At 43.9% G+C, this 14884-nt stretch overlaps 1 protein-coding gene across 1 annotated transcript in view; it reads right to left on the reverse strand.

Annotated features, from left to right (window-relative positions):
* Crybg3 (crystallin beta-gamma domain containing 3) overlaps positions 1–14663 on the reverse strand; it is a 113878-nt gene extending 99215 nt beyond the window's left edge. Inside the window, exon 1 of the mRNA XM_006981606.4 lies at positions 14388–14663. Coding sequence (XP_006981668.3) covers positions 14388–14536 — 149 coding nt within the window. The 5' untranslated portion in view covers positions 14537–14663. The remainder of the gene's footprint in view (positions 1–14387) is intronic.
* Positions 14664–14884: the final 221 nt, after the last annotated feature.

The raw sequence follows: 14884 nt of genomic DNA on the forward strand, positions 1-14884 counted from the left end.
AAATGTCCCTGGGAACCCTTCAACAGCTGATGGGCTGCCGTGGGGCGGGGGGCACGGGGGTGGGGGGGGGAGGCAGAGTCATCATCTTTAGTGGTATAGACACTGCTGACTCGTTCATGCTTTATTGGACGGCTTCACACCCCTGCCCATCCTGCAGGCTCTTGTGAAGATCAGTGGGCCACAAAACAAAATAAAAAGACAGGTTAGCAGGGAGGGGACTTGTTGGGAAAAGCAGGCATGGTTGCAGTGGAAAGGGGTTGAGCAAGAATGGGTGACCAAAATGTATGAAATTAATAAATAAAATTTTCAAATGAAACACAAAAATCTTTAAAACTCAAAATAGACATATGCCTATTTCAGTGAGAGCACCTTAGGGACAACAGGCTTTTCAGCAAAATCACCCCTCTGGATATGATTCTATAAATACATAAATTTCAGGACAGACCAGCTAACATGAGTTGGCTCCCAGACCTGTAATCTCAGGATGCTCTGAGTCTGAAAACTACAGGGTCAGTGATAAAACAGATGAATCTAGTCTGTGGGAAAGGAAGAAAAAGACTATTTCCAGGAAGCCAACCACAAATCAAAACTAATGCCAGTGCATAACAAAGAGACGTGTCCACTGCCTCTTATCTCATAGTTACTTGGGACTAGTTTCAGGCCTGGTCTCTGTTCCCTTAGCCACCCATCTGAACCCTCCCTGTGGTCCTTAACTATACTATAGATATTACTCCCACACCCTCCTAAGAGGATTTCTACATCATGGAGGCCATGTACATGAGCCCCAAGATTTTTTTCCGTATAAATACGGTCTCCCACTGCAAGTCCTAAAATCCTCTTTGCTCAATGATGTCTATTATGAATTAGACTGACTTTTATACACTAGCCTGCAATCCCATCTAGCAAGCTCTATTCTGCCTCAATGAAAAAAAGATTTCCACATCAATGATTCAGAGACAGCCACCTGGAGAACTGTCCTTTCATAAATGATGACTGCTAGCAGGAGAGCAGCACTAGTACTTTTTAAATGACCATTAGCAGGACATAAAACAGGTGGTTATGGCACTATTTCTGGGCTCCAAATTAAAAGGTAACTAGAGGCTGCAATTTTAAAGCAGCCAAACAGCATGTATTTCAGCTCAAACATCTGGCATTCAAATGATTTTAGAAATCTTTGGACCGAAAAAGAATCAAGGGAAGGAGGAAACGTAATGGATATGATGAGATTTGGTTGCTTTGCAATCTCAGCGTATCTGGCGCTGCTCTACTCCATATGCTGGCCTTCTGTGATTCACGTATCTCTGATTCTTTATTTTCTCTCCTCCATCTCTGTCCTACAACACAAGCCCATAATTACAGTTCAGCCCTCGTTGGCGGAGTGAGAGTCTCAGCAGCTTGAGTTGCACTGTGTGCCGCTCACTGATCTTGAACGACTGCTCTTTTCTTCCCAGAGTCCTTTGTCCACTCATGCCCTTCAGACTCTGAACATCACCTCACGGAGAAGTGAAACATCGGGACCCTTCAGCTGGGATGTGAATTCCCAAGCTGGTATTATAGCTGTTTTTTTTTTTTAAATGAGGCATTTGGGGATAAAGCACAAATCAATGAGAGAGGGCTTGTCTAAGTCTAAGGCTATAGGTTACCTTTATATTTATAATATATATATAAAACCTTAATATATTTATAATATATATTATATACCTTAATATGTTTATTATATATATATATATATATATATATATATATATATATATCACCAGTATCACAAAAAGCACAAAAAAAAAAATACTAGTACAAGGCAGACATCCACATACCATTCAAAAATAGTCCTGAATGAGGACTGAAGACTGAAAGATAAGCAAAACTATTTCTTCCTCAGAGTTCTACAGAGCCTGATCGTGGCTGACATCCCCCTCCAAACTCGCATCCTCCCTTTTCTGTAAGTTCTAAGATAAATATAAATATGCAATGTAAATATGTAAGCACAGGATCACAAAAGATATTCAAAAGCTAAATGATATTTCAACTTCTTGCTAGGGCCTCCCCACTCCTAATTCATCAGGCTGCTGGCCACTCTCCATATCATGGACACTCTTTTTTTCCATTTTGTTGGGTCTGCCCACACTGGCACACAATACTGTGAATTCTCAGGACCCTCAGATGGTGTCCTCTCACACTGGAAAGTTCTTGTTTGGATGTGTTCATGCATCACTCCCAGATACAGTCCAGATCTCTGCTCAAATGCTACCCAGGAGAAGGCTTTGATGATCACACTTCCTTAGACCTTACTCTAGACCCACCCTGCCTTGTTCCTTCATCCTGCTTTAGTTAAACTTTAAAGCATGCTATATGTATCAATTTACCATTTATTTTCTCTTATCCAGTAGAATACAAAGCCTCTGCAAAAAAAGACACTTAGATTCTTAAGGTTTTGATAAAAGATGGTAGGCACAACTAAGATTTTTATAAGGATTAAATTTTAAGGTTTTATTACTTATTTAAACATATGGACTATTGTAGAAAATATCAGAGCACTACTGTTGAGGGGATATATATAAATTTCAATCCCAAAGAGAATGTTTTACTTGTAAAAATATCTGCATATGTAGATACATACATGGATGGGACATGTCTTTGAGAGGCCAGAGTTTGAAGGTGCCTTTATTTTATATTTTCATAGGATTTAACACCTGTTTTACAAAAGCATAAATTACTACTGAAAAAGATTTTAAATGACCTAATATTGTAGTTGAGGAAAAACAAGAAATTGGTGAAAACACAACTAAGAATAACTAGACACTTAAACTACAAATATTGCACCATGGTGAATTCCCTGTTCATAATATATGCCACACTATTGTCAAAGCAGATCCTTACCCAACTACTTACAACAGTGAAACAACCAAAGCACCACAGCTCACAGCTTCAACTTTGATTAACCAGCAAGAGGCCATCTGCAGCCAGAGCATGACTCCTGATGCTTCACCAGAAAGCAAAAGGCAGAGTTTACACCTCACTGAGCCAGTTGCCAGTATTGAGACACAAAGTGCAAAATATTCTGTTGTGGAAAGAAGGCTGGCAATTACAAGAGAGAAAATTCTGATTGGTCGCTATGCCAATGTCTTAGGGTTTCTACTGTTGTGAAGAGACACCATGACATCAACCCTTTTTTTTTTTTTTGAGACAGGGTTCCTCTGTGTATCTTTGGCTGTCCTGGAACCCGCTCTGTAGACCAGGCTGGCCTTAGAACTCACAGAGATCTGCCTGCCTCTGCTGCCTGGGCACTGGTATTAAAGGTGTGCACCACCACTACCCAGTAACCATGGCAACTCTTACAAAGGAAAACATTTAACTGTGGTGGCTCACTCACAGTTTAGAGGTTTTGTCCATTTTCATCACGGTGGGAAGCATGGCAGCACACAGGCAGACATGGTGCTAGAGAAGGAGCTGAGAGTTCTAGCATCTCTTGACTCACAGGCAACAAGGAGTGGTCTGTCTCACTGGGTGTGGCTTGAGTATATATAAGACCTCAAAGCCCGCCTCCACAGTGGCACACTTCCTCAAGCAAGACTACAGCTACTCCAACAAGGCCACACTTCCTAGTAGTGCCACTCCCTCTGGGGGTCATTTTCTTTCAAACCACCACAACCAACAAAACCACCTATATTTTGAGAGCCACCTGGGAGTTCTAGCCATCACCATTGGTCTTCTCTTTGTTCTAACAGTTTCAGAGAAATTGGCACTGAACACCTAATGTCTATCTTTTGCTTTGTTTTGTTTTGTTGAGACAGGGTCTCACTGTGTATCCCTGGCTGTCCTGGAACTAGCTCTGTACACCAGGCTGACCTTGAACTCCGAGAGATCTACCTGCCTCTGTCTCCCAGTGTTGGAATTAAAAGCAGTGAGCAGAGATCTGGACTGTTCAATCTTTCAGCAACTGTGGCCAGTGGAGTGAGGGGAGGTTATGAAGTTCAGTGCATTATAAAAAGCTCAACAGCAGAGATACACACAGAGAGTTTTCTGTACAGTTTTGAGAAAGCACATTTAATTGTATCCTTTTGAAAAACACTAAAATAACTGTGAAGAAGTAAATAAAAGGAAATCAGTTACTAGATAAAATGAGCAAGGGGTACCACATCCAAGAGTCTGGAAGAGTAGCCAGACAGAAACCATTTAGGGCGGATAAAACTACAGTGTAAATGGCTGCAAAAGCAGTTGTCATTCTGGCATAGCCTAAGAATTCCAGAAAAATACCAGTGACTTGGAGGGCGAAAGTAAGGGAAGAAACTTACCAGACTGAAAATGTTGACTCGCATCCCAACTAACATGCAGAATTACAGCCATTTGGTAGGAAATTATGGGAAAAAAATTGAAGTCTTCAAGGTCTGGGATTCAAGTACAAGGGGCCACAGAAGGGGAGTTTTAGAAAAACCCTTCAACCCAGATGGCTAAGACAAAACTCTCCAAAGTAAAAGAACACAGCAACTGCCCGTCAAAATGAAAAGGACCCTATGTAAAATCTATTCTTCTCCTCTGTGCTGGATTAAAAGACTAGACTTTTCTCAAAATTTACAAAGGAAAAAAAATTCGTCACATATATGAAAAGGCCTCCAAATGAGATTGCTAGAAAAATTCCAAACAGCAACAGAATTAAAGTGAATGGAGAAATACCTTTAGAATCCTTAGGGGGAAAAAATATTCAGAAATGTCAAAACTAAAAATGTATGTCATGTCTACCATTCCTTGTTGGACATAATCCTGCATAACTAGGGATTTAACCAAGGAAAACATGAAATCCAAAGCACGGAGGGAACTGGTGCAGGTTCAAATAGGGGGAGGAATGAGATCAGAGGAAGGAGATGTCGGGGGAGGAGGATGACACACATAGACGTGAAGTGGGCAATGTAATTCTGTAATATGGAAAGAAAACAGAATATTTTGTAAGCGTGCTTGGGCATCCTAGAAGAAGTTAACAGTGAGAAAAAAAAAAAAAAAAAAAAAGAAGCAGTTTGTTCCAGGAAGAACAAAAGGTCACACAAAGGAAAAGAATCATAATACAGGGCTTAGCTAAACAAAGTCAATTGTCAATTTACACAGTAATAAAAATCTCAGGACTCACTTTTTATTTAAGCCCTCAAATCATAGTAACTGAGTAAGTGAGGGAACTGGAGAGGGTGTAAAATAAGTAAGTACTCATCTACCATAATCAGAAGCTAACAGACACTACCTAAAATGAGTAAGTAATAATAAAGCATTATTTAGACACTGATACAGAAATACTGGAAGAAACAGATTACGTGTAATTAAAGCAATTTCCTCTTTAAAAAAATAAATCTCAAGAATAGGTTCGCATGGAGGTCCACAGAGGTTTCCTAGTAAGATCTGAGCTTGCTTTACCCAGCAGGGCTGCATTAAGAGATGGCTTGACCATGTGTGTGGTCACCAGGTGTTTAGAAGGGTCTGCACTTGGCTGAGTTAGGGGGAGGTCTTTTGCTCCACCCCTTGGTATTCCTATAAAAAGCCCTTTAGAAGAGACAGTAGAGGCTGGTGGATATTGATCCAGGCCCTCCAGAGGCTATCCCGTGTTTCTGTCTGTCTTCTCTCCCCTCCATCTTTCTATCTAAATATTTCTCATCCCTCTCTCCTCAAGAGTACCCTGGGGAAAAAGTGGGAGCGGGTCTCTCACAGGTTCACACTTCTTGATTGTTTGTACAGCCCTCTGCCTTCCACCGTGGTACTTATTTTTAAGAGGAAGACAGAAGTGTGCCCAAAGTGATGGTGCAAGCCTATAATCCCAGTGCCAGGGATGCTAAAGCAGGAAGGTCCTAAGCTCAAGGCCAGTCTGGGCTACACAGTGAGGTGGAGGCTATGTTGGGTTAGAGCGACACCCAGTCTCAGAAAGCAAGAAAAAGAGAGAGGAGTGGTGGGTAAAGGGAGAGCAAAACCTAGGCCACATCTTGCTCACTGCTGGATTCCCACAACACAGAAAACAGCCTGACACAAATGACACCCAATTCTTACAGGCTTGGAGATGGATGCTTTCAAGTCATGTGATCCAACAGGGGAGGCGTGCATGGAGGAATTGACTAATGCATTTTTTGGTATGACTTTTCCAATAAAATATTAAGTCTTCCTCCTGTATAAAGCCCATTCATTTTACGTGCCTATTAGCGTGAAGAGTCTTGGCTGGCATGCTAAAGCTGGGGCCTAGGGGTTAAGAGCCAACTGCCCTGTACTGTAACTCGAGGCCTGGTCACAGTGGATAGCAGATGACCTCTAAATGACTTAAGAGTATTGTGATTTCATTTGCGCATTCCACCCAGTGTTACATGATAGATTAATGTGTATGTCTCAATTATAACTTGAGATCATGTCAAAAAACAACAACAAAAAACAAATTGTCCTGCAGTGTACACACTCCAGTGCTGTGGATATCGTTCTATATAAATAAAACACTGATGGCCAGTGACCAGGCAGGAAGTAGGTGAGACAAGGAGAGAGGAGAATTCTGGGAAGCGGAAGGCTGAGGAGGGAGACACTGCAGCCACCGCCAGGACAAGCAGCATGTAAAGACTCTGGTAGGCCACCAGCCATGTGGCAAGGTATAGATTTATAAAAATGGGTTAATTTAAGATATAAGAACAGTTAGCAAGAAGCCTGCCACAGCCATACAGTTTATAAGTGATATAAGCGTCTGAGTGATTATTTTCTAAGTGGATTGTGGGACTACGGGGCTTGGGGAACCTGGAGAGAAGCCCTCCAGCAACACTCCAGCTACTGACATCCTTAACTGGAATTTTTCTTACTTTAAAAAAAAAAAAAAAAAAAAAAAAAAAAAAAAAAAAAAACACATACAACTATTGTAGTCTGTTCTTGGATCAGTAATTTCTAGACGTTCTTCTTATGTAGACAAACATTCAGCAGGTCTCACACCAATCTCTTTTCTTTGTGTAATAGGTGATGCACACCAGTTTTAAGTGTCAAAAGCTGTACAGGGAACGTCTCCCTGCGCCCTGGGCCTAACTCAGTCTCCACCCTCTGAGAATAAGTGGCCCAGCTCTGCAGCAGCCACTCCGTTCCCGCCCTTTCCTGCTCTGTACCTTGCTGTGTTTTCTTTTTAAATCTACCTTGGAGAGATTTCCTGAAGGCACAAAGCAAGTTTGGACACTCTTTCCAACAGGGACACGATATTAATCTAACGATATTAGATAGATGTCTAACTTATTAACTAACAGGAATCTACTTTTCATCTCTTGCTATTAAAATAACACTGCGGCCACTAAACTCTCCTAAACAATTTAACCTGTCACGAACTTTGCATGTGTGGTGGAATTCCTACAGGGGAGCTGCCGAGTCTGTGGGTCTCCAACATCATTAGAAACTCCTGTTTCCCTCCGAAGTGGTGTTACCTATTTGCTCTTGTCAGTGACTTTTAAATCTCAGTGGCAAAACACCTTAAGTGACCAAGGCAACTTAGAAAACACTGAATTTGGCTTACAGTTCCTGAGGGTTCAAGTCCCCACGAGCAGAGCAAAGGGGGGATGACAGGAAGAGCTGATAGCTTACCTCTGGATAGGCAAGCAGGAGGTAGAGAAAGCCTGCTGGAAATGCTGTGGGCCCTTCAAAGGCACTGTGACATACTTCCGACAAGGCCACGCCTCCTAACCCTTCTCGACAGTTCCACCAACTGGGGACCGACTATTCAAACATATGAGCATATGGGGACTGTCCTCATTCAAACCACAACCTTCCTTTAAGGAGTACATGACTAGGATCCTGTTGATCTATTTCAAACTGAAGTTTTGCTTATCAAATAAGCAGAATATGCTATCTTCCTATAATTTTAACTTTTATCTCTTTGAAGGAGACTGATTTGTGTGTATTTATAAATGCACATTAATAATTCACATGGTATATACATTTGCCTTCCTCTCCCAGCTCACATGACTATAAATTCTTTATTGTACAGAAACTGACCTATTCCACCTGGCCAGATGTCTAGCTGCATTCCATTGTCTTTCATTTTCATTCAGAACCATTTTCCAAGGCCACTCTTCTCTTGCGGCTCGTCCCCAGTTCAGCAGAGAATACTGTCACATGGTGTAGGCTTTGGATTTAGAAAGCACCACCTGACTTCTGATTCCACCACTGGTACTGTGAGACTTTTGATTAGCCAAGAACCCTATCCAATCCTGCAATCCTCTGTGTGTGTGAGATGAAGTAAAGAAACTTCCCCAAGGCTGCACAGAGGGATGACAAGAAAAAAATATTGTATCTGTTCAAAGCCGCAAGCACAGGAGATCTCATAAAAGGTTTCATTTTCATTAGTTTCATTTTGTCATCACTAATCTGCCAGGAACAAAAAAGGACAAAAAAAAAAAAAACCCTAGGTGGCTAAGCAGACTGCTATTTCTGTGTTTTGAGACACTTCCCTGAAATACTTCCAGAAGCTAAACACAGAGAGTCCTGATGGAGTTGTTCCAGCACTTAACTAGTAACACCCACCTGCTAAACACTGGCGTGAAGGATTTCTAGCTACAAACCTTCAGCAGGCCCTCGGCAGCGTCAAACCATTCGGTGCACAGATCACTACCCACTCGGAACTCTGAGTCTTCAAGGAATGTACTTTTCTGGCTCCACCTAGGCATAAACTCTTTTGTTGAGGCCGCAGAGTCGAGGAGGAACAAGAGGAACAGAGAGAAAGCCCTACTGTCTGCCTCTGGCTAGAGCCAGGATCACATCTCCCACACGCTTCTGGGTTAACAATACCAATCAAAACATACTCGGGGAGATGTTGCTGTGAGATCTGAGGCCCAGGTAAAATGTTTATCCGATATATGACATTAGGGAAGAATGTGGGCCAATGGGATGGCCCAGCCAGGAAAAGCAATTGCTGTCAAGCCTGACAACTGAGTTCAATCCTGGGGACTTCACGGTGGAAGACAAAAGCAGAGTCCTGCAACTTTAACTTCTACACACATGTATCCACATATACATACATACATACATATATATGGACACACACACATATATATACACACACATACATATATATACATACACACACAAAACACACACAAACACAAATAAGTGAAATATATTTTTCTAAACAGGAAAATGATGAGCCAAACAAATCATCCACGGGAAAACCATATTTAGTTTATACTGAGGTCAGCTTTGCTCTAGTAATCTTTATATGCCCACTGTGCAGCATCATATTGGGCATATACGCACACGGCAACCACATCAGCTTGGAGAGTTAACAGACTCGAAATAACTATAATTTCTTCAATTTCACCTCATGGTCGCTCTCTCTTTTCACTGGAGCCCCGGGTTGAATTTGTATCAACCTACACCTTCCTGCCACCACTGTGTATTCAGCATTTCTAACATAGCTGAGCTTCCACATGCCATTAGAACTTTGAGTAGGAAACGGAATACTTTGTTGAGGGATTATTTTCTGCTTTACAAACGGTCATTATTCTTTCTAGGTATTTTCCACTGATGAATAAAAATGCTAAAAACATCTCTGGCTCAATAAAGGCAGGAGTTCTGATTACAATTCCAGGACATTAGATTGCATAATTGAATCCTTTCCCAAGGATCCCTACACCAAGAATTCACAAATGAGCAATCCCACAGGCATCCTCTGAAAACCCACGGGGGGAAAGAAATCCCACTTACAAAAGGTAGAGTCTTGAAACTGTAAAACAGCTTCCCATTTCTTTTCTGCTGCCAAGAGTAAGTTCCATGCTCCAAGTTACCCTGGCAGACCAAGAAGATACACACCTCTGAGGGCTTCTAGAATTTGCTGGGCATTTTTACTACTTCAAGTATGAATTGCTGGCATGGCACAGGCATGTCCTTCTTCATCTCAGCTTAACCAAAAGGCCAATAGCTCTCAGCCTGGTCATCAGAATACTTTTTTTTTCTTTTCATTTTTTTTTTTTTTAAACAATCCTATCTCTTGCTCTACAGCCCATCAGCTTCCTGGCCTCTGTCATCCAACACCTTCAGCTGTGATGACAGGTACCAACACCCCCCAACTACTTTTTACAAACCCACTTGGTGAATAAAACATGACCGTTGGCTGAAAATCACTATATGACCTCTTTAATGCTCTAACCGACAGCACAGATCCACTCTTTATCTGTGTTTGGGAAAGACCATACCAAGATAAGACACTGACCTTGAGTTTAGGGAGCCTGTCTTACCCTCTTTCCATCACTGATATTCTTAACAGTTCACTGAAAGTCAAAGTCATAGTGCCCACTCTGAAACAAAGAGCTTCTCTATTCAGAGGTGTATTTTGTTTGTTTCTGAGGCAGGGTCTCTCACACTATAGTCCAGAATGATCTAGAACTCATTATGTAACTCAGACTTGCATTTGGAGCAGTCCTCCTGCCTCAGCCTCTGGAATGGCAGGACTACAGGAATGATCCAACACATCCAGCTTCCCCCCACTCCCAAACAGGGTTTCTCTGTGTAGCTCTGGCTGTCCTGGAACTCACTCTGTAGACAAGGCTGGCCTCAAAGTCACAGAGATCCTCCTGCCTCTGCCTCCCTGAGTGTTAGAATTAAAGGCGTGCGCCACAACCCTCCAGCTTTTCACATATGTTGGAAAAGTATGATTTTGACGGGTGGAAGAGAAAATGGTGTTTAATGAACCCGATCAATAAAGTTGGAGACCTAAATTCAACCCTTAGCCTTGAGTCTTACTCCCCTGTGATCACACTTAAATCATTCTCCACTGGGAATGTTGCTGCTCCCTCCCACTCACCTCCCTGGAGGTGTTCTGAGTTAGCCAAGTGACCAGAGATACTACTTACTGGCAATTGGTAGGTGGAAATCATGGACATCAGATATCCTGCAATGGACAGGAGCGCCCAGTTTAAAGAACTGTTACACCCCAAATCCAAATAGAATCTGCCACTCAGCACTGTCCCATCCTCGGTGTCTTCAAAACTGTAAGAGGTTTCTAAGTGCAGCACCCCCTTTTTAGCCTGTGGGTACAGTATAAATGAGACACTCAAGCCAAAGTTCTCTGCCCAGGGTAGGTACACAAACAGTCCTTGAGAAATGTTCTTCGCACCGTATGAGCTCCCTTTGACTTACAGGTATTGCAGGGAACCCATAAACAGGTTCATCGTGTGATACAGCAAGGGAGAAGCTTGCGCAATCATTTTCACAAAGCTGGCAAAATAAGAAGGCAGGTGTTCCCCTACAAAGTTTCACATGTCAACCCTATCCATTGAACAGAGCCATTTAAAAAAAAAATCCAAAACTCCCAGGAAGAGCCAACCATTCTCTCTAGAGACCTAATGACTCAACTCCAACCTAATTTTCTGGATCTCTCTCTCTCTCTCTCTCTCTCTCTCTCTCTCTCTCTCTCTCTCTCTCTCTCTCTCTCTGTCTTATCAACGTACATCTAACAGACCGTAAATTCCTGCAGGCCTCTTGGACCATCTGCCACAGTTGTTGCTATTTCTCCCATCCTCCCAAGTTCTCTACCAACAGAAACATCCACCACTCACAGAAGGCCATTTAAAGTCACCCATGCCCTAAGGCTCCCACTGGACTCCTATGTCTTCTAAGGAGTCTGGTCTTAACATCTCAATCAACTGGGCTGAACAATACAATGACGACTGTCAAAATGAGGCACATTGAAATCTAAGAAGTTTTTTTTTTTTTTAAATTTTTTTGAAATAGGGTTTCTCTGTATAACTCTGGCTATCCTGGAACTTGTTCTCTAGATCAGGCTGGCCTTAAACTCGGAGATCTGCCTACTTCTGCCAACCGGGTGCTGGGATATGTGCCACCACCACCCAGCCAAATCTGCCAGTTCTTGAAAGTTTCCTGTGAAAACTTTTAATTGTAGTTTTCATTTGTACATAACCTGGGCTGGCATAAGGACTTCCGGGATCTGGTCGACTAACACATTAAATACTCCACAAAAGGTGATCCTTCACCTTCTTTGATTGCTCAAGGTTTAATGAGAACACAGTAGCAGCAAACTCAATAAATAAATGATGTGTTCACACCAGGTGAAGCCCTAGCAGCACACAGCACACAGTGAAAACAAAGGCTGTCTTAGGCTCCAAACAGGGAAATAGTAAAGAACTACGACAGTGTGTAGAACATTATCGTAGAGACCCAACAACCTCTGAAGACCCTGTGCTTATCCCAGTGTATCCCACTGGCCTTTGTCCTCATTGGTAGCGAACATCTGTGGACGGAGATGATGTCATAAACTTGCCTTTCATTAGTCTCATTAATACTTACGTTTCACTTTAATTCTGTCCTTAAGCTGCTGCTAAGGGGGTTCTGTTCTTAAGAAGTGTGTATCCTGTTTTGTATTTGGCCATGAGTAAGCTGAGTAATAAAACACTCCTAAGCCTACACAATGAGTTCAGGCAGGAGAGGAGCCTATGCAAGGAAAGCCTGAGAAAAACCATTTCATCTCAAGACAGGCACAAAATAGGTCAAGTACACAAAGGGGTCTCAGTGTTGTGGGCAAAGGTGAAGAATAGTTTATGTAAGTTAGAGCAGCTCTCTTTAAAACTTTTTTTAAAACAGTAAGATAGGTTGTGATCATTCAAGTTTGTGACAAATATCACTTCCCAAATCTTAAACTGCTAAGACACGTTACAGGTTGTCACTACTGTTTATGTGGGAGCCTTTTTCCTGGCTACCTACTACTATACCAATCAATATCATTTCTACTGGACTAACTCCTCTACCCTAAAACCACTACTACAAAAGATGAACCCGGCTCTCACTAACACTAAAAGGTTTTCCTACCACAAAGAGAAACAACCAAAATGCCCCTTTCATTTTGAAATAGGATCACAGTGAGAAATCACAATTCTGCTCCCAATCTTGTGAACACCAGGGTTGTTCTATTACTGGGACGGTGGATACTACTGAGTGGCCCCGTTTGTTTCATTACACTTTCAATGACAGCTTTGTGTTTCTCTGTACCCGTGAAAAGAAAGATTGAAACCCATAGGAAACAGCTAAACACCCACACCAGGGATTATCTGCAATCCCCCAAACATCTGGCCGGTTCCAAAGAAGATGAGGACAAAATTAGTGTTGGAAAAGCACAAGGAAAACTGTGAAAAGCCACAGCCCCTGCCTATGGGGTGGTGAGGAGAGTCAAGGAAGGTGACAGAATGTAGCTGCTAGATTAGCCCCAGGCAGAGAGAGTTCAGAAGGAAGGAGTGCCTGCCTTAAAAGGGCAAATAGGCCAGGGGAGCAGGCAGGATTTCAGGAGCTGGCCTGCCTAACTCCGCTCCACCACTCTCACATTTCCGACCGGTGCCCAGTCTACAGCTTTCCTATCATTGAAGATTGTGAGTGATGTTACCGCCGTGACAGGAACCACATCCCAGGGGAGACTTGCCAGATTTCAAAACTATCACTAAGGACACTGAAACTTCGAATCTTAAAACCATCCAACAACCAGGACAATCGTTATCTGAAACTTCCACGGAGAATAACCAGTCAATTGTAATCAGCAAAATACGTCTTTCCAAGGAAGTGGCCAACAGGTGATTATAATGGAAATGTTTCATCCTTAGGAAAAACCAAGGAGCACAAAGGACTAACAGCAAATCACAGACCCTAAATAGTAATGGAACCAGAACCGTCAGTTGTTTCTGATCCATTTTTTTTCTTTGAAGTCCATCACCAAGTCTTTAGTGAGAGGTAAATATAGCTCTCTAGAGGGCAACCTTCCAAGGACATGGGTTACAGGTTCTTCTGGTGCAACCGAAGTTGGCCTCGCTTCTCAAAAAGAAAAAGAAAAAAACAGAAAGAAAGAAAGAAAAGGAGCGAGTTACCTCCTTCAGGGAGGATGAGATTGAAAAATGAGCATTTTAATGAGACTTTTTTTTTTAATGTCAATCTTTAAAGTAGCAGGGGTAGAGAAAAAAAAAAGATTATGGAAAGTGGGCACACACTAATGATTAAACTAAGCCAGCTCTAGCCCTGGTTCCCCGAAGGGGAGCGCTTCAGACAGATGCCCCGAGTGAGAGAGATGGGAACGAGGAAGGGCGGCATCATTTAAACCGTAAACAAATCTGGCGACGACTTCAGATTCTGGAGGAAGTCTTGGGAAGCTCTTATCGGCAACTCTTTTAGGAATCACTTCGAGGGGATGAAAGACTAAAGATGCCAAACCACTCGCGGAGAGGGGTGGGAGGCGAGCGGACCCGGGTGGATGGGGACCGAGCAGCGAGCCCCGATGGCGGCGGGAAAGGAAGCGCGCGCAGGGAACCGGCCGGGAGCAAGAACTTGGTCGGCTCTAAGCCACCCAGGGCGGGACCGGAGGAAACCCGAGCAGAGGAGGAAGAAGAAGCGAACAGCGCCCCCGCGGCTCCCACCTGGCGGCGCCCCGGCTCGCGCCGGTCGGCTGGCCGGTCCCCGGCTTCTCCTCCTCTTCCTCTTCCTTGTCCCGGGAAGGGTTCCGCGGAGCGAAGAACCGAGAGAAGCTGTGCCAGGGGGCGCTGCCCCTCCTGCGGCCGCCGGACATCTCCCCCTCGCGCGGCCCCGCCGTGCCCGGGCCCCCCGACCAGGCGGTGGCCGGAGCGCGGGTGGCCGCAGCCCTGGCCTGCCGAGTGCAGCCGGAGTCGGCTCGGGCCGCCAGCGCGGCTCCTCCAGCCCGGCCGGCACGAGCGCTCCCCGTGCGGCTCCTCCTCCCCGCCCGCGCCCGCCGGAGCAGCCCGCCCCCCGGGAGGAGCCAGCGACCGCGACCGCCCCGCCGCCCGCCGGCCGCCGGCAGGTCCGGGAGGAGCAGCCTAGGGGATGCTAGCCAGGCTCCTGCTTCCCGCCCAAACCACCCCAAGCCCCGCAGCCCACTTAGCTTTGTGAACAATTAGCG

The sequence above is a fragment of the Peromyscus maniculatus genome, chromosome 12 (assembly GCF_049852395.1).
Source record: "Peromyscus maniculatus bairdii isolate BWxNUB_F1_BW_parent chromosome 12, HU_Pman_BW_mat_3.1, whole genome shotgun sequence".
Taxonomy (NCBI): domain Eukaryota; kingdom Metazoa; phylum Chordata; class Mammalia; order Rodentia; family Cricetidae; genus Peromyscus; species Peromyscus maniculatus.